At 46.8% G+C, this 23,930-nt stretch overlaps 1 protein-coding gene across 1 annotated transcript in view; it reads right to left on the reverse strand.

The window, feature by feature from the left end:
* The window catches only part of CHRD (chordin), a 48,359-nt gene extending 29,474 nt beyond the window's left edge, over nucleotides 1-18,885 (reverse strand). The window contains exons 1-4 of the mRNA XM_082224024.1: nucleotides 18,435-18,885; nucleotides 14,502-14,605; nucleotides 10,674-10,800; nucleotides 3,748-3,894 (exon numbers count right to left, since the gene is read on the reverse strand). Of these exons, the coding sequence (XP_082080150.1) occupies nucleotides 3,748-3,894; nucleotides 10,674-10,800; nucleotides 14,502-14,605; nucleotides 18,435-18,585 (529 nt within the window). The 5' untranslated portion in view covers nucleotides 18,586-18,885. The remainder of the gene's footprint in view (nucleotides 1-3,747; nucleotides 3,895-10,673; nucleotides 10,801-14,501; nucleotides 14,606-18,434) is intronic.
* Nucleotides 18,886-23,930: the final 5,045 nt, after the last annotated feature.

Genomic DNA, 23,930 nt, shown 5'->3' on the forward strand with positions numbered 1-23,930 from the left:
ATGTGAGTTTTGAAGGGTGGCTGTGTTTCAGTTTGGGTACCATGTTGGAAAGTGAGAAATAGAGAAGTTTGCCTTTAAATGCAAATGGATTGATTTTCTCCCCACATCCCTACTTGGGTGTCTGCCTGGTGCAGCACATACCAGCTCAAGATATTAGGAGGGTTGCATGGAATCAGTGTCACAATTTTTTTGAAAAAAAAAGTGTCCAGGTTATCCAAATTCTGTGACAGCAAAAATTGGATTCTACTACCTGAATCAACCGGAAAATCTGAGCAAGTTTGCATAATTTTAATTTGCAGAAACCAAATCTCAATCTTGCACTGTTATGGGAGGGGCAAGCTGCTAAGCAAGGCAGTGAAGCCCACCACTAACGTCTAAAAATGTGATTCAGTCACACTCCTCCGTCTTCCCAGATTTTAGTCATGCAAGCTAGAGCTGCTAGGAGGTCATGAGTGTGTGGCCAATGAGATGTCACAGGAGTGTGGTCAAGTTGTCCTGGTTTCCTCCCCATCCTCCTTTGCAAATATTCTGTGGACACCTGAGCATTGCAATTTTACAAACAGCACCTAACTGAACTGAAAAGTGCTTTATCCCAGAATATGTAAATATAGATAGTTATTTGGATGAAAATATATAGTTATAATAGGTTAAGATTATAGAGTAAAGATAGATGAAAGAGGGTAAGGATTTGCTGAAAGGACTTTGTAAACGGGAATAGAAAAGGGGAGGTGTGAGGAGGTCAAGGAAATAAGCAAATGAACTTAAAGATATTGAAAAATGGATTATTTCTTTTTAAGATATTTTTCTTCCTTTTTTCTCTTCTTTTTTATTTTTTCAACTACCGGTTTTTTAGGTTTCTTTTTTGGTAACTTTCTTATTAGCTCTTGTTCTTTTTTCTTTTTTCTTTTTTGTACGTGTAATAGTTGGTGTAATTATTTTTAACTTTTTTTAAAAAAACACTTATGTTTTATATGTTTTGTGTAAAATCTTAATAAATATTTTAAAAAAAATAAAAAATGAAAAGTGCTTTATCCCGATTCAGAAGGAATCCCTGTTGTCACAATTTGTAGTGTGGACGTTTGCGCCCAAGAAGCTGTACATGACTCAGAAGTAAGCTCCACTGAATTCCACAGGGGTTCTATATCATTTCCAGAACGTGAAGTAAGGTGGAGAGCTATTAAATGGACTCTGACTTGGGAGCATAGGGTTAAAAATCAGCCATGACGCTGACTGTGTGACCAGTCTCTCGACCTAACCTACCTCACAGCAGGGGCAGAGGAAGGGGGGTGCGGTGGGTGTGGGCTGCCCCGGGTGTCACCACTGAGGGGGGTGACAAAATGCTAGGCGGCATTCACCGCGGGGCCTGCAGCGCATCCGAACCATGCGTCTCCCCTGGTAAAGAAGCAGTGGCTTGGGCGCGCACAGGCTCCGTGCTGCCCAAACAGCCTGCCCGCTGCCTGCCTCCCCCCCAGCTGTAGGGCAGCTGAGTGGGAGGAGGCAGGCAGATTCTGGAGGCCCTGCCCCATAGACGGCTTGCGCCGCCCCTATGAATGGCTCACCCTATCCCTGGCTTCCTCCACCACTGCCTCACTGGGTTGCTGTTAGGATAACACGGAGAAAACATGACTCGTGAATTATGCCACCGTGAGCTCCTTGAAGGGAAGGTGGAATAGTCATACATGCAACACTGATAAATAAGGAACAAGCAAAATTAATTCTCTCTCTCTCTCTCTCTCTCTCTCTCCTGCCTGCAGCTTTTGAATCATGGAAAAAGCCTAACCGGGCAATCAAAGAAAAATGAATCTGGTACACCATCAGGATATTAAGGCCTGCAGACATTGGACTTTACATGTAGGTCCTTGGAAAATCCAGCGTGTCGTTGTCTGGGCAGGACCAGCTCGCCTGGGTGTGGTGCACAGACAGGGTGCAATCTATGATCCCATATTGCATTTAAACCATCCCCTGCACCATCCTGCTTTTTTGTAACAGCATTTTAAGTTTGCCAAAGTATTTTGCAAACTTCTCAACCTCACAACAACCCTGTAAAGTAGACCATAGTGCAACTTTAGCCAAACAAGAAAAATGAACAGTACTTGCACGTTAAAGAACTCGCAAATTCATTGTGGCATAGGCTTTTTCAGGCTACAGTGCACTTCATCAGACGCTTCTTGGCAATCCATTAAAAAACTTATGCAAGAATACATTCTGAAGTGCTACCTGACTATTGTGCTGTAAGTCATGGCTAGCTGGCTACTCCTTTCATTCAGAGAATACCAGAATACCCAACACCCCACAATGAACCAGTGACAGAGAAGATCATTTTTAAAGTGGTGTGTGCACAATCTCTGGCATGCTCAAAAGTATGAAGACAACTGGCATCGTGAAAAGGAAAACATGCTGACCTGGGATGAGTAGAATAAGGGTTTAACTGTTAGCACCACCAGCTCTTCCTTGCAAGCCAAAGTCTCCTCTCATGGACTTGAGCAGAGGAGATCTGATTAGGAACTATAGAAATAAATGGCACAAGCATGCACAGAGTGCATCTGCCTCACCAATGAGGAGCTTCCTTTTGCATGCAAGAGGTGATTCCACAGGTATTCTTTGTCTAAATAGCACATCGTATATAACCACCACTGTAGAAGACCAAAGGCCATTCTAGTCCAACTTCTCACAATAGCCAAACAAACTAAAACCTTTTTAAAGCCTTGAGGGGGGAAAGGAATGCAAAATCTCCATACTTCCCTGAAACCCAGACACACACAAAAGCCCTACAGTTCCAACAAAACAAATGTGGGAACCATTTCTTCTCATGATCCTCCTCCCCAGTTCACAAAAACAAACTGCAAAATAAAGCAAAATTAAAAAGGATAGCATAGAAAGATGCACACTCTCTCCACCATTTCTCCCTTTTAAGGAGCATTAATAATACCGTATTTTTTGCTCTAAAAGACTCACTTTTTACCTCCTAAAAAGTAAGGGGAAATGTGTGTGTATCTTATGGAGCGAATGCAGGCTGCGCAGCTATCCCAGAAACCAGAACAGCAAGAGGGATTGCTGCTTTCACTGCGCAGTGATCCCTCTTGCTGTTCTGGCTTCTGAGATTCAGAATATTTTTTTTCTTGTTCTCCTCCTCCAAAAGCTAGGTGCGTCTTGTGGTCTGGTGCGTCTTATAGAGCGAAAAATACGGTAATTAAAAAGACGCTGCTCAAACTAGCAACCACACCCTCCTTCTGGCTAGCTACAAAGAAGGTGCTTTGAGTTTTAGGCGTGGCTCTAGGAAACAGCTCTGAGCATGTTTGGACTCCAAGGCAGCCCCACAAGGCCATACCATGGATGCTGGTGAGACTCCGAACTACAGATGGGAGTAGAAGCCTTCATAGCGGGGCTGCCTTGAAGTGCAGTCCAATCTGCCACATGGCTTCTTGGCTGAGTGCGGCAAAGGCCTGATTTTCCATAGGACGATAGATTGATACGAATGTTTGCAGAGTGTTCCTGACTTCAGACAAAAGTGGGACCGAGTATGTGGCTTTGAGATTTGGGGGGCAATTTCTTTTCTTTCTTTTTTGCTTGACAATATTCTTGGGAGGGCTGCGTCCCATTAGCCCTAGAGCACCAGCTTCCACTGCATTCAGACACACCTGCAGACATGAGGACTAGAAACCTGGTCGCTGTTTTTAAAAAAGAAAGAAAATAAATCAGAAAGTTGGTTTCTGTGTTCCCTCCCCACCCACCCCACCTAGACCATACCTATGCGGCTGTCATCTCGGACCAAATCCTCAGAACTTAGGTAGGCGCGGTCATTGTAATTCCTATGTAAGTCATCTTCCTTATCCTGAAAGTACTCAAAGTTGTCAAACAGAGGCTCAGGTCTCTTCTCTGGGATGCTTGGAGCGGCTGCATGATGGATGACAGGAAGCAAAGGATTTTTTGGCATCACAGAAAGTAGACAAATACAGAAACACACTTTGATTCATCTTGCAATGCCCCCTTCCTCTTTCTTGCTCCTGGTCAGGGCCAGCTTTGAGTTCAAGATAGCCGTAGGAAAAGTAGCCTTTGGTGGGTCCTCTCCTCCCTGAGAAACTTACCTGGTAGCATCCAGCAGCACCTGAAAACAGCACCATTTTAACTCTCATTTTAATTTATCACAGTGCCAGAGGCATTGTGGGAAATTCCACCTTTGCCATCTTTAAATGTCATTTCCCCTCTACATTATCTCCATGTAGGAAAGTGCCCCAATTTCAGGGCTAGATGAAGACATTTTGGCCTCTGAGGTAAATAAAACGATTAGTCAAAATGGTGCTTCCCATATGCTGAAGCACCGCAATAATAAGAACAGATGATACAGCTGGCCATTCGCCACCAGCTGTGGAGCCCAAAATCTGTCACCTGAGGCAAGTTTTATTCCATTTCTCTTCATTTATTGCTAAAACACACGGGCCATTTTTCAACACAGGCGCGTTTCCCAAAGCATCAAGTGTAATAATAAAAACACTCCACTGTTAAATCCAATACAAAAATTAAAACAGCATGAAATATTAAGATAAGTAAGGGCAGAAGTAAAGTTGTAGACAAAAACCAGCTGCCACAAAATAAGTAAACCATCCAGATATGACAATTCAATTAAAAGCTTGGGCATATAAAACAGGTTTTTCCCTGGATGTCTAAAACTTTAAAAAGAAGAAGAATAGGGTGAGGCAGATCTCTCGGTGTTGGCCAAAATGTGTTGGGCCTTCAGATCTTGTTGGACTCAAGCTCCCATTGGCCCCAGGCCAGCATGCCCAATGGTCAGGGATTATGGGAGTTGTAGTCCAACAGTGTCTGAAGGGCCCTATGGAAGCTACCCTAGTTTAGGGATTTGCATTAACGCAGTGTCTCTCTCTCACACACCCCCCCCAACCAAAATAAGGTCTTCTCAGTCTGGCGGCATTTATTTATATATGCTTTCCTATACAAATTATAACAACGGCCTGAAAGGGGGTAGGGGTAATGGCAGCATTTGACACCCCCCAGTGACAATGTCCCTTTCCACGTTCCATAAGACATCACCACCCATTTCAGTCCAAGGAACAAGAGGGCAGACATGAACAAACAAACGTGGCAGTCCCACCATGTCATGTTTTGCCTTGGATATAGAACTGAAAATTGGAGCTTACTTCTTGAATGTCCCTGGCAAAATACCCAGGAATTGGATCTCCCAACTTTGCTCGTATTCATGGAATTTTGCTAATTCTGAGCACAGCAAGGCTGGTGTGGGAGCTAAGATGCTCTGCGACAGAAACGCAAAGATTTATGGCATCCACATGAATGCTGCCCAAATGTGCTTTTTATTTACTCAAATGTGCATCTGGGTGGTCATTTCGTAAACTGTTTGCTGAGGCATGTCCCCAGACCACAGTGATCATTCGGCCACCAGGACAGCAAGAACTCCTTGTGCAATTAACCATCTCGGGACAAAGCTTCACTTTCGCCGGGAGTCCCTTGCGTGCAAACAAGCGAAATATTCACCCTGTGATAAAATCAACTTGTAGAAACTTTGCTGTGTCAAAAAGGTAATGGGGCTGTTCCATTACCTGCCCATCCTCATATCACAGGTCTTCGCCTCAAATTGCTTCCTCCTCCGACTCTTAGAAGCAGGGCTTTTTCCGTGGTGGCACCTTGCTTGTTGGAATGCCCTTCCAAGAGAAGCCTGCCCAACTTATTTATTCTGTTGGAGGCTTGGAAGTGGTAGGAAAGGTGCAAAATCATTTAATATTGCTAGAGCTTGAAGTGTATGTAACTGAGCTATGCCACATGGGAGTCAAATGGTTTTACTAAAAACTCCCCTGTTCACTTTGCTTGCCAATTCTGTGCCACCAGGTTGAGGTTCAGGCAGTGGCAGCAATGTCCCTCCCTGTTGCTACTTGAAGCCATCCTTTCCTTTTTAGTTACTCTTTAAGCAGAGGCTTGACAACCATATGTCAGGAGTGCTCTGATGGTGTTTCCTGCTTGGCAGGGGGTTGGACTCGATGGCCCTTGAGGTCTCTTCCAACTCTATGATTCTATGATTCTATGATTCTACTCCCGCATGAGGCCAGGAAACACTTTGGCACTGCGGCATTACTACACTGCCACATCTGATTGATTATGTTGTATTTTCGGGAAGCCACATCAGAGCAAGGGTAATGTTTTGTGCCATTGCTCTGAGCTGCCTTTGCAACATCACCATGTAGCCAAATCTGATCAGCTACATGGTGTTGTCATGAAGTCAGAGCACAGTATGGTATCATGCCATGTTGCTACAGTGGGAGAATAGTTCTAAAAAGCAAAGAGAAGCATTACAACTAGTGTCTGATGAGCAGACATTTATCCCCCCCCTTTTTTATAATCCCCTCCAATATCACCTGAATACTTCGTTGATTTTAAATTCTGAGCAGCCTTGAGGCCTCTTTTAGTCAAACTGGCGGAATATAGTTATGATGAACAGAGACATTTTTGCAGAAAACCAGGATCTGGCATGAAAATCCCTTGTGTATAAGTAAATGCATGAGACCTACACGGCTTTAGCTGTCCCACAGGTGGCAAAGCTCCATATCGCAGGGGGGTTGGACTTGATGATCCCCAGGGATCCCTTCCAAATCTGCAATTCTGTATGCCCATTGCTCATGCATGGCAAACTCTAGCTGGGATTCATGTGATGCCCTACCCCAATATAGATGCGGTGATACCTTGGTTTACAAACATAATCCGTTCCGGAAGTCTGTTCTTAAACCAAAACCATTCATAAACCAAGGCGCACTTTCCCTAATGAGGCCTCCTGCCGCTGGTGCCCTTCAACTGTTCGGCTTCCGTTCGTAGACCAAGGTAAAGTTCTCAAGCCAGACACTATTTCCAGTTTTGCGGAGTTTATAAACCGAATCGTTCTTAAACCAGACTGTTCTTAAAACCAAGGTACCACTGTATAGATATATACAGTGGACGCTCGGGTTGCGAATGTGATCCGTGCAGGGATGCACGCTCACAAGCCGCAACGTCCGCAACCCGCAGCAGCTTGTCTGCACATGCGCAAAGCGTGATTTAGCGCTTCTGCACATGCGCAACCGCCAAAACCTGGAAGTAACCCATTCCGGTATTTCTGGGTTTCAGTGGTCCACAACCCAAAAAAATGCAACCTGAAGCGTCTGTAACCCGAGGTATGACTGTACCTAGTAGAGAAAATTTCACCTTGGGGAAGATGCACAGTGGAATTTTGTCTGAGTCCAGAGTTCATCTCTTTGATCCCTCTGAGAATTTATGCTTCCTTTACATTGCTGCACAGTTTCTAATACTGACTGATAGATCCAGAAAAGACCCTTGACTCAGAGGGGGTCCCAGTTTCCCATATGACCTGTGGTCCTTGCAAGCACTGGTCCCCTGCTCCCTTCTTCCATTTACACCCTGATCTGCACAACAGCTGATCTAAAAACCCTTTTGATTTCAAGCCAGAGATAGTCCCATAGAAATCAACGAAGAGCCCTTGGCATGATGCCAGAGGGTTATCCGCCACCCTTAGCAGGTTGTGATAATCAGCCAGCCCAGTTGGAAACGGCTTCTTGGCAAGGAGGGCTTGTCTGTGTGCTACTTGGGAAAGAATCGGCACAAAAGCTGTTATTATGTAATCCTTGTTGGGACAAAGTTAATTGTGTTTGTGCAAATCACTTAGGAACGGAGCAACAACAGGACGACTTCCATCAGTGCGGGAAGCGGACGAGGTGACACAATTCTCTCCAGGCTCTCTGCTGCTTCGGGAGCGGCCAGCTCCCCATGCAAACTGACCGTGAATCCTAAAATCCTGTGCAAGATACTAGGGGAGTTTGGGATACTGCCTTGTGCAAGGCCCCCTTATCCTGCCTCTTCTGAGGTGGCAAAACACACAGAGAGACCTGGCTCTGAATAGCAGCCAATATTTCCGACCCATTCAGACTAACTTGCACATTTCCCAAATCCATCTACCTGAACTTTCTGCCATTTTTTTGGGGGGGGCTACTTTGAGCAGAAAAGTTACTTGGGAGGAGGAGGGTAAGAAAGAGTAAAGGTCCATTCACTGGCCAGACCAAAGAGCACCCAAGAAAGGCATGGAGAGACACAGCCGTCCTCTGCCAAGGGACTGCCTTTTTGCAGAGATTCATAGTTCTAGGCTTGGGGAAATAGCTCCCGGGGCTTAAAATATGCTGACCTCAAATGCCAGGTGAGAAGCACAACCCAAAATGCAGCAATGAAACTGCTTCAACGTTTGCAAAGCTAAGCAGGGGCCATTATGGTTTCAAATTGAATGGGAGACATTGTGTTGAGATTCCTGCATTGCAGGGGGTTGTGACTTCGCTTCTTGCAGTGATGGAACCAGCAGAAGACTCTTGGAAGAGGACCTCATTGCCCATCTAGAAGCTCCCTGGGTCTTACTTTGGCTATAACTCTTTCCCCCCCCCCTTCATCCTGGGTGCAAGTTCCAGGCCAGCTAGTGGCAGGCAAACTCGGCCCTCCAGATGTTTTGGAACTACAACTCCCATTATCCCTGACCAATGGTCCTGTTAGCTAGGGATGATGGGAGTTGTAGTCCCAAAACATCTGGAGAGGCAAGTTTGCCTATGCCTGGGCTAGATGACCCATGGAGGTCCCTCCCAACTCAACAATTCAATTGTTCTATTATCCTATGAAAAATGTGTTTTCCAGAGAGGCGCGGCTCCCATCCCTTCCTTTGACTGACTTCAGGGGTGGGTTGCCCCTCCAGATGTTGCTGGACTCACAAACTCCCATCAGACCCAGCCAGCAGAGCTGACAGGCAAGAAGGATGGGAGTGTCACCCAACGACACCAGTGCGACCACACATTTCCCAGTCCCACCTGCTGAAGTGTCTGATAAATGGGGTAAGTGAGGCGTGGAACTGGGGGGGTGGGGGTGGGCAGGAGGTGAAGGAGAGAATAGGCATAGATAGGTGCACGGGAGAGGGCTTTGGGGCTCATGGGGCTAGGCATGGGTGATCATGGAATCTCCAATTTTCTGCTTTGTACCTGAGATAGGAGGAGCTTGTCTGCCACTAGCTGGTCTGGAACTCGCACCCAGGATGGAAAGAAAAAAAGAGTTATAGCAAAAGCAAGACCCAGTGAGCTTCTAGATGGGCAATGAGGTCCTCTTCCGAGAGTCTTCTGCTGGTAACCTCACTGCGAGAAGCGAAGTTACAGGGAACCAGGCAGAGGGCCTTCTCAGTAGTGGTGCCTGCCCTGTGGAATGACCTCCCATCAGATGTCAAAGGGAAAAACAACTATCTGACTTTTAGAAGACATCTGAAGGCAGCCCTGTTTAGGGAAGCTTGTAATGTTTGATGTTTTATCGTGTTTTTACTATTCTCCTGGGAGTCGCCCAGTGTGGCTAGGGAAAGCCAGCCAGATGGATGGGGTATAAAATAAAATAAAATATTATTATTATTTGTGGGGATCAGTGCTCCTCGTGCCTGTAAGGTTTTTCTTGCAGTCCCTGTGACATTGCTGTCATCAGAAATTCCAGGTCGCATTTTACCCTCCATTTAATCCAGAGTTACTGTTTCCAAGGAAAAAAAGTTTTTAAAAAACCAACAACCTGTTTGCAATATCTCAGTGGCCCATTTGCAACATTGAAGCCCCCACCCGGCTGCACCCTTCATACTCCTGTGAAACGTACAACCCTCTTGTGTTCCCAAGCAGTCTCCCGTCCCAGAACAAACTCTGCTGAGCTGGCCGGGGCAGGTGTGTTGTTCAGGGTGTTATGATCACAGACAAGCGCCCTTCTTCTCAGATGCCCAGAGAGACCCAAACAAACTGGGAAATAGACTATACAGGGGAAGCTGGCCCCGGCTCAATGCACAAAATCAACACACTGAATAAACCAGGGAGCATCCGTTCCTTCGGATATCCTCCCCTTCCACCTCCAGTCTGAGAGATTTGATACACAAGCCTCTCCGTGAAAACAGTAGCTTTTCAAATGGAAGTCGCCTGCAGCAACCGGCTTGAGGGTGCGTCCTCAAACTGCTGCCAGCGAAGGCTGGAAAGGATGCATCTTGCAAAAGCTGTTACAGCGAAGCGTTTCATACACAAACTCTGCATCATATAATGTTGGTCCTTAAGATTATGAGTGCCCTTTCTCTTCTGCTCTCTACCAAAAACGGAGGAAGTTTCTAATCCTCATGAATCACTTTTAGGCTGATTTGAATATAATTAGCGTAACCTAAAGAAACTTGGGGACTGCCTTTATTTACTTGTTTCATGTTTCGATCCTGAGCTTTTGCCTACCAAGTCAGGGTGGCAAACATAACCCTGGCCCTCTCCAATTTTATGAGAAAAGTTAGGCTGAGAGATAGTGGCTGGTCATCAAGTGAGCTTTGTGGACAAGGTGGGTCTCCCCAGTCAAGGTCCAATGCTCAGTTCACTACCCTCCTCTGACCAACGAAACTGGCTGGCTGGACAGGAAAAATGGCGCCTGAGTGCCAGGGGGCTCTGTGAGGCAAGTGGTTTAGAAATTGAGGCGAATTCACACCCCACTTCATGAGGACGCCCAAATATTCATCTGCCATGGGAGAAGGCCAGATTGGCTAGTGTCAGGGAGGCCCACAACCCATGAGGACAACTGACTTTACCTCCTGCCCCATGGAAAACATAGGACCCACCACCATCACCATCAACCCTTACCCTTCGGACAGGTTTTGCAGCAGTGTCCTGGCAGCAGGATGGCATCACTGCAAGGAGGGGTGGGGCAGTCGTGCTTAATGTTCTTACAGCTGACTTTGCCTGTCGGCTTCCCACGACGATTCCTCTGCTGTGGAGGGAAAGAGAAAATATTGATGATGGAGGACATGCATCCGAGGCATTTGCAATGCATTGTGAGCTGTGCTTCCACATCTGTGCTGGACCTCATATCTCATGATTGATTCCATATCTCACCTCATATCTCATGATTGATTCCAGAGAAGTCTCACTTAACTCTTAAAAAAAAAGTTTATGATGCAGAGATAAGTTCCGAAAGTTGCATGCTCCATCAGCAGAAGGCAACTGCTGTTATGATAGTAAAATGCTACTGTCTATGGGTGCTTTCCAATTTCAGACCAGGGAACGGTACAGTGGTACCTCGGGTTACATATGCTTCAGGTTACATACACTTCAGGTTAAAGACTCCGCTAACCCAGAAATAGTGCTTCAGGTGCAGAACTTTGCTTCAGGAATAATAATAATAATAATAATAATAATAATAATAATAATAATTTATTATTTATACCCCGCCCATCTGGCTGGGCCTCCCCAGCCACTCTGGGCGGCTTCCATAGAAACCAAAAATACAGTAAAATATCACACGTTAAAAACTTCCCTGAACAGGGCTGCCTTAAGATGTCTTCTGAATGTTAGGTAGTTGTTTATCGCTTTGACATCTGCTGGAAAGGCGTTCCACAGGGCGGGCGCCACTACCGAGAAGGCCCTCTGCCTGGTTCCCTGTAGCTTTGCTTCTCGCAATGAGGGAACCGCCAGAAGGCCCTCGGCGCTGGACCTCAGCGTCCGGGCAGAATGATGGGGGTGGAGACGCTCCTTCAGGTATAGAGAACAGGAAGAGAACAGAAATCGTGCTCTGGTGGCGCAGCAGCAGCAGGAGGCCCCTTTAGCTAAAGTGGTGGTTCAGGTTAAGAACAAGCACGATTTCTGTTCTCATCCTGAAGCAAAGTTCTTAACCCGAGGTACTATTTCTGGGTTAGCGGAGTCTGTAACCTGAAGCGTATGTAACCTGGAGCGTATGTAACCCGAGGTACCACTGTGCTATCTAGGGCAGACCACAGGGCAAAGGCAGTTTGTCTGCTTGCCTCTCCAAGGTGAATCCTGTGCCCCTGCACTGCCCTCTCCCTGCAGCCGGGACAAACAGCGACGGCAGATTTACTTCAGGAAATTGTCTTGGAGCGTATCGTGCAGCAAAGGACGTGCCAGAGCATTTTGAGCTATTGCGGAAGGGAAATAATGTGACTGTGTCCAAAAGTACAGGCACTTCCTCAATAAAGGGCACCTGCAAGTGCGGTGTTTATGAGATCTGCTTTCCCAGCCTCCCTGTTATTTATGAATTTGTTTGCACCCCCACTTTTTAAAAAAGGGGGGGAGCACGAGGCAACTTATGCAAAATATCATCAAAGAGCAACATTATAATTTAATACAATCTGAAAAGAAAACAATCAACAAATAGACCAATAGATAAACAAGCTGAAGTGTGTGTGTGTGTGTGTGTATCTGCATTTTGCAGGACAATATAATTTCCTGTTTTGAAGCTGATGGGGAATTAGGTGAGGGCCTTGTCCAAAAAAAGTCATGCAAATGACAGAATTGCAAGCCAGAACCCCACTCTGAAATCCCAGCTCTCTGATCGCTGGAGTTAGCATTAATTAGCATCATTATTGTTATTAATAACCTGTCCTTCGCCAGAAGGTGTGACTTTATGGCACATCACAGCAGTGTAAAACACAAGGTTAAAAACTATTTAGAATCAATAGAAGAGGCCTGAGGCAAGGCTCCTACACATACCTTGAAGCGATTAAGAGATTTATGTGCCTGTGTGACAGAAAGAAAAAGAAAGCAGTTTTCTACATTACATTAAAAATGAGTGACTAAATGCACTTTTGAGCCTCTCTTGGGGAGTAATGAAGGTGGGAGGTCTGGGATGAGCTCTTCCCGGCTTTCCCCCCCTGCCCCAAACAGGGTAAACGCAGCTGTGTGTATGCAGAGAGGGGAGATGGTTTGTTTCAAATGTATCTACCTTTAATTTCTTTCTTTTTTTGAAAAAAAAACAACCCCACAGGAGATAATCTGGTCATGGCTCTCTTGTGGTCTCACCTAGTTTGGAACTCACTCAGTACAGTATTTGTGTGCCTGAGTAGACGTTGTCATACGGAAGAGAACAGAGTTTCCTGAACTTCCAGTTCCTAAAGCAGACCTTAGATATTTATTTTGAAGGTGTTTAAAAGTGTGAACCGGAAGCACAGATTGTCACCCTATGAAAAGGGGGGGGGTTAGAGAGAGGCTTACTCGGCCAAAAGCATGGAAAAGCTGCTTGCTCTCAAAGGAGGCCACCTTCCGCTTGTTGTGTTCCTTGATTGGAAAGAGGCAAGTTCAATGCAGGGTATCATGCAATGTCTTTAAGTTGGCTGTCTCCGGGACATGACTCTGCTCACGGGTAGGTAGTGGCGGTGGCGATGGCTGGTTCTTGCTGGGAGAAAGGCAAGGAGGCCAACAGTAGGTGGCGCCAGAGCCAGTGAGAGGCAGAACCAACTAATACAGTGGTACCTCGGGTGACAAACACCAGGTTACAGACTCTGCTAACCCAGAAGTAGTACCTTGGGTTAAGAACTTTACCTCAGGATGAGAACAGAAATTGCGCAGCGGCGGCACGGCAGCAGTGGGAGGCCCCATTAGCTAAAGTGGTACCTCAGGTTAAGAACGGTTTCGGGTTAAGAACAGATCTCCGGAACGAATTAAATGACTAAACGACTAAACAACAACCAGAGCTACCACGGTACCAAGTTTCCTCCCTGCTAAAAGGGCAACAAATACAATGTTTTTTGATATCTGACGAAAACAAAGAAAGAAATACAATAACTTGGAACTGTGTGTGAAAAAATTGTAGAAATAATAATACAATGAGTCTAATCAGAAGCCAAATGTGTTTGTTTTGTTTTGTTTTCCCTTTTCCCTTTTTTCCCTTCCCCCTCTCCCCTCTTCTTCTTCCTCTTCTCTTTTCTTTTTTGTGCCTCCTTTCTTGGCCTTTCTCTTTTTGATATGTTAAGAAAGAGACAAAGAGATAAAAGTGTAATATGAAAAGTTCAGTAAGTTAAAAGTGATGTTATGTAATTTTTCTATTACTATTTATATATTGTTAAAATTGGTTAATTGTAATGACTTGATGTAGCAACTACTATGGTTTTTTCCTTTGTTATTGTTGAATTGTAAATAAAGTATTATTCTTTAAAATTAAAATTAAATTAAATTAAAAGGGCAACAGTGAGACTTAAGGAGGAATAATCAGACAGGCAGAACTACGCCTTCGATGGGTTGCAAGCAGAGGTGTAGCGGTCCAGGGAGTGGGGGCAGCCCTCTATTGAAATGTTTTTAATGTCTGATGTTTCAATATTTTTTATATGTACTGTAAGCTGCCCTGAGTGGCTGGGGATACCCAGCCAGATGGGCGGGGTATAAATAATAAAATTATTATTATTATTATCATCATCATCATAGGTGAAGGACGGGGGGGAGGTGAGTTTGTGCTGAAACCAACCTACTAGCACCAAGGGGAAAGTCCCAATTGTAGCTCCGCCCATCTCTGGCCCCTGGCTCCACCCACTTGTACTCTGTGGCCCCCTGAAAGTTTGCTCAGAAGGGAATGTGGCCCCTGCAGTGGAGAAGGTTCCCCAGTCCTGCTCAGGGGTTCTGCAGCAACTCCCTCCCACATCTGGAACAAAGAGAGAGAGAAAAGAATTGGAAATAACCACTTACTGGCTCGCAAGAGCAGACCACGCAGTGCATGATGCCAAAGGGCTCGCCTAAGTCTGGATGCCAAGTGTCCTCCAGGGCATAGGATCTGCCACCAAAAGAGCAGCCTAAAAGAAATTGGGGGGGGGGGGAGATGAAGAGTCTTGAGTGCTCCTGAAAGCCTCTATGAAGGTTGCCTCTATTTAAAAACACCCATTTATTGATTTTGCACACACACAAAAACAGATTTTGGTATAGACCATAAATTTGGTATAGACCATTAAATTACAGTCCATTGACTTACCGTACCCCATTTCCATGGTTTCCATATTTACCCTTAAAGGATGCATATTTCATGTATAATATTCAATACATCCATTCGAACCTATTTACTTAATAAATAACGCTGGTGCTCCTACTTCAAATTCTGCTGTCTCTAATCTTTGCTGTTAATCTTGCCAGTTCCACATAACTCCATCACCTTCAAAAGCCTTATCCCAGAGTCAGGCCACTGGGCCACTTAGCTGAGCACTGACTGGCAGCAGCAATCTGAATCCAGCCCCAAATCTGCTGCTTCTGATCCTTTTAACTGGAGGTGCTTCTAATTGGTCCTTGCAAGCCTCCTGCCTGCACCTTCCAGCTCCATGTGAACCCATTTAAGCTGTGATAGGAATTTTTAGGTCTTAGATATATGTTAAATGTTCATAAGTGCACCAACCAACCAAGCACAGCACAGGAAGACCGACCTGAAAACCATCATCCAGCATCATAAATGGCTCAGGACTGCAATACCTCAAGGACCACCTCTCTCCATATGAACCTACCTGGACCCTGACATCAGCTTCTGAGGCCCTTCTTCACCTCAGGTCTGCAGGAAATGTACATGGTCTTCCAGCTGCCTGCACCCCCTCCTCCAAATAAATCAGTTCACTAAAAGCACAGGCTGTCTGCTGACTCACCCAGGTCCACCCAGCAACCTCCAGCACCTGCCCTGCCCTCCAGAGCCCTGCCCTTAAGGCTTCCTTAGAATCACAGAACTGTCAAATTGGAAGGGACCTCATGGGTCATCTAGTCCAACCCCCCACAATGCAGGAATACGCAGCTGTCCCGTACGAGGATCGAACTTGCAACCTTGGAGAGCACCATGCTCTAACCAACTGAGCTGTCCAGTTCGATGAGGACTCAGCGGAGTTTGTAACCTTCAAACTTCTTCTCAGAGCCAAAAAAGCAGCGGTGAAGGAAAAAGCAACTGCGGGCATCCAATTCATCAGCTGGAAAAATAAAAATGTGGCTCCCTTCTATGATTATTGGCTTGAAGACTTATACAAACTCGCAACATATGAACAACTTGCTTATAAACGCAGACTTGCCATGGTCATATTCAGTGATATTTGGAATCCATTCTTGCAAATACTGTAATAGGTTAACATCTGGTGAAGTACAATAACAACCTTGTAAAATATAGTTTTGGGGGTCCCCCCTCTTTATTTTCTCTTCTACATGGGTTCTGTTCCTCCTATTTTCTTTTTCTCTCTTTTCTCTATGTCTCAAAATGTTTAGTGCACATATAATTATGTACGGTACTTTTTGAACTTCTAATAAAGATGTTTAAAATTAAACGAAAAAAGAGCAACTGCAGGCATGGACAGGAGTACATTTACCCATTACTGATCAGACACCCCCAATTTGGTATTAGGAACCAGAGCTTCCAGTTGCAAAGGGTGTGTTTAATAATGAGCGGACTTAACAATGGATTCCTATGCATATTTAACTCAGAAGTAAGTCCACCCATTCTCAATGGGGTTCACCACTTCCAGGGACAGGATTTCAGCCCTAGGCCCAACCATTGCCCCTTTCCCAAAAATTCTCTATTTCACATCTCAAGCACGCAGTTCCCAATCCACTCTCATCCACCCTAATTCCTTCCTCCATGTGCCCTAACCAATCACCTGCAGCCTATGTAGACCTGCCGCACGGGCATTATTAAGTAGTGGGTTGACAAAGCAGACGACACAGAGATTCCTCCAAGTAGTTCTTTACTTACATAAAAGGCATAGACAGTGCTTTTTTCAGGGGGGGGGTTGCAGGGGTATACATACCCCTAAACATTTTGTGAATCTAAGTTTGGCCTCATTGAGGGGCAGTATTTCAATATGAGTAGGAAAATGGATTTTGTATTTTGTTTCTTTTTCTTTTTATTTTTCATTGTTATATTTTAAATTTTTTTAATAAATATCTTTTTTTTAAAAAAGGAAAATGAGAGTACCCCTAAACATTTTTTTAAGAAAAAAAGCACTGGGCGTAGACAAGGAGGGCAGCTCCCTGCCCCCAGATCAAGTAGAACAATAGAAATACTTAACTAACTGACTAATCACATCAGTTCTGCCCCCAAAAAGTCCTTCCCCCCCCCAACAAAAATTCTGGCAACACCTAATAATTTATATACCTGCTATGTAAATGTTGACTAGATGCTCTCTAATAGGACCATTAAAGACAGTGTAGTGTAGTGGTTAAAGTGCTGTACTCACACCTGGGGGGGCCTAGGGTTCAAATCCCCCCTTGGCCAAGGTGCTCACTGGGTGACTTTGGACCAATTACTGCCTCTCAGACTCTCTTACCTCACAGGGTTGTTGTGAGGATGAACAATTATAATATTAAGAAGCAGTACAGCAGGTCCCTGCCTCAAGGAACATACAAATCTAAATAAAAGAGATAAATAAATAAATTTCCAAGGCAGGAGAAGAAGTACATGAAGAAATAAGGAGATTAATTTGGATGTTGATATATTTCATGTTAATGTGGGTTTTTTTCAGTTGGTACTTTTAATGAATGATTTTAATGGACAGGATTTGTTGATTAAGTGATATATATAAATCTTGCTCAATAAAATAAATACGCATTTCAGTTAGAATCCTAGAATTGTAGAGTTGGAAGGGACCCTGAGGGTCATCTAGTCCAACCCCCTGCAATGCAGAAATCTTTTTGCCAAACGTGAGGCTCAAACCGGACACTGAGATTGAGAGTTCGAAGCCCTACCGACTGTTACAACCGCTTAGGCTGCCTTGCAATAGGGATCACCTTGCTGGTGATCCCTCCCCAATTTCTTTCCTCCGCGTTTCTTCCCACCCTGATTAAAAATAAATTTTTTGGAGATTTAAATTTGATGGGAAGTCCACCTTCTCTGCTCAAGGAGCCCATTTTCCCAACCACTGATCCATCAGGGCTGCACCAGGGATCCACTTAGGGACAACTGATGGGAATCGCCAGTTCTTCACCTGTTCCAGGACTGAGCCCCAAAGGTGAAAGTCTGTGACTTGTGCGTAGCTATGCCTGTTGAGCGGAGCCTCGACCCGCTTGGCATTCCTGCAACCTCACAGCACCCAGGACTGCACGTCTAGAACACTGAACGAGTGTGGGTGTCTTGTGTGGAATAGCTCTGGGCAAAGCCTTGGGGGTGAGGTCGCCGGGCAAGAAACTTTTCTTCCTACCCAGATTCGTGCCATCTGCTGCGTTTGGTGCCTCGCGTTGCACGCCGGCCCCTTTCACACACACACGCACGCACACACCCGAGTCACTCTCTCACACAGCAGGCATCCCTTCACCCACAACTATTCCCCCTCTGTGCCACTTGGAAGCGCGCTCCTCGCCCGTCGGCAACCCGCCCGCGTTCGTCCAAGCGGCCCGGGAGGCTTCCCAAACGCCCGCGTCCCCGTCCACCGCCCGCCTCGACGGGGTTGCCGCCCGGCCAAGAGGCGCGGGCACGGGGTCTTCGAAATCCGTCCGTGGGAAGCAGCTGGGAGGCTCGCCTGCCGCTGCCCGGGCAGCTGTGCCAACCAAGCAAGGGAGACAGGGCTGGGTCAGGATGCGCCCTTCCGAGGGGTGGGGGGTGGCGTGCCCATCTCCTGCAAAGAAGCCTCCGCCACCCGCGCGTCCCAGGGAGGAGGAGGATGGTCCTACCTGCCGCCCCCTTGGAGGGTAGAGGGTCCGCCGATTCGGGCTGGATGGGCAAGAGGGGCTTGGGCGGGCGCGGGGCTGAGCCGTGGCCCGGCCACACGAGGGCGAGCGGCGGCAGGAGCAGCAGCAGCAGCGCCGCGCCCAGGAGGGTCATCGCGGCGAGGCGAGCGCGGGATCCCGGAGCGAGTCACCGTCCCGTCTGGCCCCGGCAGCCTTTATAGGCGCCGGCTTGGGCCAAGCGGCGCGGAGGGGGCATCTCCTCCAGCAAACAAAGGCGGCGGCACATCGCGGCCCCGGCGGGGGGCCCGCTCAGCACCGCCTGGGGGGGTGGGGAGAGGGGGGAAGGATCGGGGAGGCTGCGGCGACGGATTGGGCCCCCTCCCACCGCCTCCGCCTCTCGCCCTCCGCGCAGTCCTGGACGGGACGTCCTCTCGTCGGCGCGGGAGGGAGGGAGGCTGCCTGGCCCGCCGCCGCTCCGGTCCGGTCCCTCCCGGGCTCCGCTGCTGCGGGAGGACGAGGGCGCCGCGGCGGGACGGGCAGGGCTAGGCAGGGCGCCCGACGGCGCGGGAGGAGAAGCGCGGCGAGGAAAGGAAACGGGCGGGACGCGGAGAGGAAAAGCTCCGCCCGCGGTGCTGGGCGGAGGCGGAGGCGCTGGGTCCCCCGCACCCTCACCTGGGCTTGCCCGCCTTCCCTGCACCCATCCACGGGGAACGGATCTCCCCCGTCAAACTTGCTGGGGAGGGGGCTATCCAACTACAACCTCCCTCACAAATCCTGAAAATCTTTTCCCGTGGGTCCACGAGTCACCCACCCCGACGAAGTCCTTGCCACGGGGGCCGGCATGCGCCCCCAGCGCGTCCCAGTATTCTTATAAATATAGTATGTTGAACTCTGAACATCACCCCACTCCATAGCAAGCTCCCCTTCATTGCCACAATCTGGCCAGAAAGGCTTTGAAACATGAAGGACAGCCCTGCAGGATCAGGCCTATCTCATCCAGTATCCGTGATCAGCTCCCCTCCTGCCTTTTCCACCGTTGGTGCCCCAAACAGTGGCCTCATGCCACCCACCTGCCTTCTGCTGCGTGGGCATGAGGTTATGCTACAATTCCCACAATGCTCACACTCAGACGTGAAATTGTTGAATGGTTTCTTTAAATGTAAAGGTTCATCATTGTTCCACCCGATGTGTATGTCTTTAAGGGGCCCAGAGCAAAATAAAGAGACCCAGCTTTACAGCTGTGAAACATAGCAGGTGCTGCTGAGTTGTATTGATTAAGCTGTGTCAGCATTTGGGTGTAGTATATAAGGAGCAGCACCTAGCTCTCTCCATTACCCTGGGGGATGGGTTGGTGGTTGGGTCTGGTTTGCTGTTGATGTATTTAGTTTATAAGCAATTTTTGCTTTTGTTATTAAAACCTTGTTTAAGTTATTTCTGAGTCCCTTTTTAATGCATGGTCTCCCCAGCAAGCTCTCTGCAGCGCTACTAAACTGCAAATAGCCAACAGAAATGTCCCTCATATCTTGCACCCTAAGGCTCACACTCCTTTTCTCTCCCAGCAAATCATCCCTCAGCAGTCCTTCCCAAAGGGGTCTCCTGCTTCAGCTCCCTGAAAGCTAGGCTGGGGCCCTTGAGATGTCAATCTTGAGGTGACACTGCAGCTGGCTGCATAGAATCTACTCCTGCATCTCATTGGAAGAAACTGGATAAATTCTCCAGCAGGGGGCGAGTGGAGCTCTCCATGACGGATCACCTGTGAGGAGGTTTTGGATGGGGAAAGAGGCCAGAATCAAATGATGGAAGTCGAGCAATGGTTTGCTATAAGAGTGTCTCTGAACTGAAAATGACATGTTAAAGCTAATATGATTTGAAGCTTTGGGATTTTGGGACGCAGGGGAGAAAAGGACTCTGGCTGTGGTAGAAGTCCGCGTTTTGCATGCAAAAGATCCCAGGCTGAATTCCTGACATCTGGGAACAACTTCTGTTTCTGCCCTTGGAGAATTGTGGCTAGTCAAGTCAAAGGCTGGGCAGACAAATTGCCCAAAATCTGAGAGGTACCCCCAGGTGGCTTTTGCAACACTGAGCTAGATGCACAAACATTAAGCAGGCCCATGGGACACTCACATTTGCATTCAATTTGCATATGTTCATTCACTGATATCACAGCCATCGCTGATTGGGTGGTGCTGTGCTTGGCTCCTCCTACTACAGCTTCCACTGGCAGGCCAGAAGCATGGGAAATGGATCGGCATTTTGGCGCAAATCCTTCCTAACACACATGTGTTTGTATACAGCTTAATTAATTAATTAATTATTAATTACATTTGTAATTATCCAAAGATCCCAGGGCTGTTCACAACAGAAAAATATTCACCTTTTTCTGCAAAGCAATTTCCCCTGATGTAATGCATTTGTGTATGTTACGTTCGCGAATATGTGCTTTTTTTTATTTACCAGGGAATATGCACTTTTGTGCATGTCGCTTGTACATGGAGCACTGCCTTGCAAAATTTTGAAAAGTGCAAATTGCGTAGCGTAGCTGTGTTTCAGTTTCTGCGTTGCTTGAGAATGTGCCTTTCTGTGTGAGCTATTTCGCCTTCCTCTCCCATCCCAACGCAACAACCCCACTATATGCATCTGCAGGTTGTACTGAGGCTTAGAAAAATTATTTTAAGGGTAGGGAGAGAGGGAGGAGAGAGAGAGAGAGAGACCCATAAGGAGTGTCCCACCATCCTCTCTGTAGGAAAAAACAGGCAGCCTACTGAAGCCTCAAAACCAGCAGATGCTTTGAAAGCTGCAGCCTTGGTGAGTGGGGGGGGGGGGAGAGGGAGAGAGAGAGAGCCATCCTCCTGCTGTATATCCCTGTGGCAAGGAATCAAGGAATCAAGCCTTTCTTTCCAACACTTCTCCCTCCCCTAGAACCAAGTAACTAGGTTGACCGGACTGAGGCCTGCTCCCTTGAGAGATAATTTCAGTAAAACAGGGAGAAAGAGAGAGATCTAATAATTCACACTAGACATGGGAATTTTGGATTCTGTGGCAATATTTGCACATCTGAAGCCCAGTCGCAAGGTAACGGAGGGGCGGTGCGGGAGTGGAAGTGGGGAAGAGAGGGACAAGGCTGAGCGGAGGATGATGGTGCAGGAGGGAACCAGCTGTGTTTTGTCTGAAACACATGGACTTAATATTATTTTCCTCATATTCAGCATGATTGAGCTATGCCCCGGGATCGCCTGTAGGAACTTCCTGTGAAGTAACATGGTGGGCTGAGGAGGGAGGGAGGCAGTCGTTCGCCAGGTGTTCAGGAGCAAAGGACTTTGGGGAGAGGACGACGGGCTATTCGTTTTATTTCTTTTGGGGGTTTCCCCCCCTTCTTAATTATAGAAAACACACCCTCACCCAAACCTCGAAAGTAATAAAAAATACCTACGGGTTTTTAAAAACACCCAATAAAAAGATCCAGCTTGTTTTCTGCCAACAAATGCAAATATCATCACTTCTGGAATGTATGGGGTGTTAGGGGAGGGCTAGTACCCCTGGTGGGGGGGCGCTTTGCATTCCTTCTGGGGTCATTTCTCCACCTTTGGTCCCCACCCTGCACTCAGCTCTCACCTGGGGCTCCTAGAAGCTGTCAGCATGCGGCAGTGACTACACCCCTAGAACGGCTTCAATTATGTGGGGTGGGGCTTGGCTGCGGCCCCCTAATATTTTATTCAAGTTGGCATCCCTGAAGGGGAGGTATAATAGTACTGAGTGGTGTAAGGCTTTATAGGTAAAAAACCAGCACCGTGGCCCATCTCAGGCCAACTTCCAGGACAATATTATTACTATTTACTGCATGTCCCAATTTGCTCAGCAGAATTTGCTCCCTTGCAATTGCGCAGAGGTTTGCAGCTTTAAAGGGTAATTTTTCCATGCTGAACTGACGTTTGGTTATGTCCTGAGAATTCTCTGTTACGTTAGAGAGCCTTTCCTACCAAAAGAAAACAGCTGTTTTAGCAACCTGTTTTAGCCCTCTGATGCAACGCGGCAGGAATTTTAAGCAAGCCTGCTGGCTTCGCTGGCTTCACTCTGTTTCCCTTTGTGAAGAATATATATATCATCATCAAAAGTGAGATTGCTCGGAGTTTATTTGTTGAGTCAGATGTTTTGATTCTGTCTACTTAATTTAACATGGCAACCTCCTCTGGGCAGGGACAGAATGAATGGTTCGTGTTTTATGGCACTTCGAGAGCAACTAACCATCACTTGCAGTGCTGTTAAAATTCCTGCAGAAACACATCTGCATGGAAATCATCTACAGATAGATCTCCATGCAAGGCTAACAAGTACAGATCAGGTCAGTCCATGCGCTCAAGCTGGGAAGCAACAATGGGCCACTGCTTCCCAGTATTGGATCATCACATGCACAAGGCATGAAATATATGCACTAACTACTGCATAGTGAATTCTGATTTTACATTTTCATCTGACTTTCATTTTCATTGCATTGAGTTACTCGTATACCACTTAGAGGCGGTTGTAATTAAGTAGTAGAAAAACTTTTGAAATAAATTTACTGATTATTTATCTTATTTCACAAACTTTATATATTGCCTGATCGTAAAATAACAAACAAACCTGGGAATGGCTGCCGGGACCACATAACACTGGTCCTGAAATACCTACATTGGCTCCCAGTACGTTTCCGAGCACAATTCAAAGTGTTGGTGCTGACCTTTAAAGCCCTAAATAGCCTCGGTCCTGTATATCTGAAGGAGCGTCTCCACCCCCATCATTCTGCCAGGACGCTGAGGTCCAGCGCCGAGGGCCTTCTGGCGGTTCCCTCAATGCAAGAAGTGAGGTTACAGGGAACCAGGCAGAGGGCCTTCTTGGCAGTGCTGCCCGCCCTATGGAACGCCCTCCCATCAGATGTCAAGGAAATAAACAACTATCTGACTTTTAGAAGACATCTGAAGGCAACCCTGTTTAGGGAAGTTTTTAATGTTTGATGTTTTATAGTGTTTTTAATTTTCTGTTGGGAGCCGCCCAGAGTGGCTGGGGAAACCCAACCAGAGGGCTGTATAATACACTCTCCCAAAATCTTCTCCTGAATGTGTAAAAGGCATAATAATAATAATAATAATAATAATAATAATAATAATAATAATAAATGCCTCTTTTATGGAGGGTTTTCTAATTTGCCTTGTTTGATAAAGGCAGCAGGCCACACTCCTGAGTCATTCATAAAAAAGTTCTCTCCCCTATCTCCCGCTCTGTGTCTTGATTTGGCATCCCTGGGAGATCAAAGTGGGGCAGCTGTTCCCCTTTTCCTGTGTGCCTTTTGCAGCTGCCCGTGGGGGTTCCCTTCTCTCCGTAACCAGGAAGGGGGCTTGTTTGGCCATGGGATTAATGGATGCATTAGAAAGGGATGGTTTAATGACACTGGCTGTGCCCAGGGAATTGTGTTTGCCAGGCAATTGGGTTCCCAGCCTCACCTCCCTGGGAGGGAGCCCTGCC

This window comes from Podarcis vaucheri (genome assembly GCF_965113315.1).
Source record: "Podarcis vaucheri genome assembly, chromosome: 5".
NCBI classification, from domain to species: Eukaryota; Metazoa; Chordata; class Lepidosauria; order Squamata; family Lacertidae; genus Podarcis; species Podarcis vaucheri.